Raw genomic sequence first — 2233 nt, 5'->3', positions numbered from 1 at the left:
TTTACATTTTTTTCCCCCCCAATTTAAGTTTTGACTCATGTTTGTAGAGACAGTATTTCCCAATAGGTGGTATGGACTGTGCTGTTCCCTCCACTTTCAAGAGCAGAGATAATTCTGATCTGGAAGATCCCACAGCATTTGGGTTTTTGAATGAAAATGAAACAGTTGCTTATAAGTTTCTAAGTTTGTTTTGTTTTTAAATATGGATGTCACAGATCCATCATACTGAAAAGGCATCTGTGTCCCAACCTGAAGACCTTTCTGAAGAAGCTGAAGAATCACAGTGCTGTAGTTTTAAACTCTTTGCTGAAGAGGAAGGCTATGAAGCGGATAGTGAAAGTAATCCTGATGACAGTGAAAGCAAGGATGAAGGTAAATGCAAACTTTGCACAGGCATCAGGCAAAACCATCTTTAACTGTTTTATAGTCTAGCTTTTACCATGTGATTTATGTGAAGTATTGGACTTTTTCCCAACATGCAAAAGTAGACTAGATTGCAGAGGCCATAACATTTTCAGTGTAGATTATTTTTGTAGTATGAAACAACTTCATTGCAGGGGAGAGTAACAGTTCACATCTATTTTATCTAAATGTTATGGGGAAACGTTTTACGCATTGAGTTTTGGCTTCTATCAGATTGCTCTGAACTACTGTTGAGTCATTCTCACTGAAGTGTGTTATTGATTGTGGTCTAAAAGCAGTTTCTTCTCCAGATAGGATCATAAGTAAGTAGTGGTTTTTTTTTATTACTCTATGCTCAATTTTTTTACAAGGTTATCTTCCTTGTAAAATATTTCCTAGTCTGATCTTAATCTTTGTGTGTGCGTGTGTACATACACACCCCCTACCTCTGATATAACGCTGTCATCGGGAGCCAAAAAATCTTAAATAAATAGGATATCTCTATTAATTTATTTTATCTCCTAGAGCTGGAAGGGACCTTGAAAGGTCATCGAGTCCAGCCCCCTGCCTTCACTAGCAGGACCAAGTACTGATTTTGCCCCAGATCCCTAAGTGGCCCCCTCAAGGATTGAACTCACAACCCTGGGTTTAGCAGGCCAATGCTCAAACCACTGAGCTAGGTGAAACTGCGTTATATTGAACTTGCTTTGATCCACTGGAGTGCACCCCCCTCCCCCCCGAGCACTGCTTTACCATGTTATAGCTGAATTCGTGTTATATCGGGTCGCGTTATATCGGGGTAGAGGTAGGTAGGGGTGTGTGTGTGTGTGTGTGTGTGTGTATATATATATAAAATACTAATTTTTCTAATAACCTACACATCCATTGTTCGTTTTTGTTACAAAAATGATTTTTCAAATTAAGCCTACAATGTAAATATTTGCTTTTGTATAACAATTTGATCTAAAGTATGCATTAATTATAATTGAGTTGGAGTTGTAATTTCAATAAGGTCTGTCAGTGGTTCTGTGTATATTGTAAATCTGTGTGGCAGAAATATTAGACTAGGGTTGCCAACTTACTAATTGCACAGAACCGAACACCCTAGCCTCACCCCTTCCCCGAGGCCAAGGCCCCGCCCCCGCTCACTACATTTCCCCCTCCCTCGGTGGCTTGCTCTGCCCCACCCTCACTCACTTTCACTGGGCTGGGGAAGGGGGTTGGGGTGCAGGAGGAGGCAAGAGTTCTAACTGGGGGTACTGGTGCCTGGGTAGGGCCAGAAATGAAGGGTTCAGGATGCCAGAGGGGGCTCCAGGCTGGGGCAGGAAGTTGGGGTGCAGGAGGGGGTACGGGCTCTGGTCTGGGGGTGCAGGCTCTGGAGCCGGGGATGAGGACTTTGGGGTGCAAGAGGGGGCTCTGGGTTTGGGGGGGGCTCAGGGCTGGGGCAGGGGGTTGGGGCTCAGGGTTGGGGCACGGGCTTACCTCAGGCAGCTTCCAGTCAGCAGCACAACGGGGCTAAGACAGGCTCCCTCCCTGTCCTGGCTCCATGCTGTGCCCCAGAAGCAGCCAGCAGATCCGTTTCCTAGGCGGGGAGGCCAGGAGGCTCCACACGCTGCTCTCGCCCGCAGGCACTGCCCCCCAGCTCCCATTAGCTGTGATTCCCGGCCAATGGGAGTGCGGAGCCAGTGCTAGGGGCTTGGGCAGTGTGTGGAGCCCCATGGCCCCTCCCACCTAGGAGCTGGACCTGCTGGCCACTTCGGGGGCACAGCATGGTGCCAGGGCAGGTAGGCACTAGCCTGCCTTACACCCGCAGCACCGCCGACTGGACTTT

At 47.3% G+C, this 2233-nt stretch overlaps 1 protein-coding gene across 1 annotated transcript in view; it reads left to right on the top strand.

The window, feature by feature from the left end:
• Positions 1-372, top strand: part of LOC113408882 (lysosomal-trafficking regulator-like) — a gene marked incomplete at both ends in the record, with an annotated part of 3395 nt that extends 3023 nt beyond the window's left edge. The window contains one exon of the mRNA XM_026662328.1: positions 216-372. Within this exon, the coding sequence (XP_026518113.1) occupies positions 216-372 (157 nt within the window). The remainder of the gene's footprint in view (positions 1-215) is intronic.
• Positions 373-2233: the final 1861 nt, after the last annotated feature.

The sequence above is a fragment of the Terrapene carolina genome, unplaced genomic scaffold (assembly GCF_002925995.2).
Source record: "Terrapene carolina triunguis isolate 2854851 unplaced genomic scaffold, T_m_triunguis-2.0 Scaffold26104, whole genome shotgun sequence".
Classification (NCBI taxonomy): Eukaryota; Metazoa; Chordata; order Testudines; family Emydidae; genus Terrapene; species Terrapene triunguis.
The sequence above is the reverse complement of the archived record's forward strand: the minus strand, read 5'-3'. Positions and strand labels throughout refer to the sequence as shown.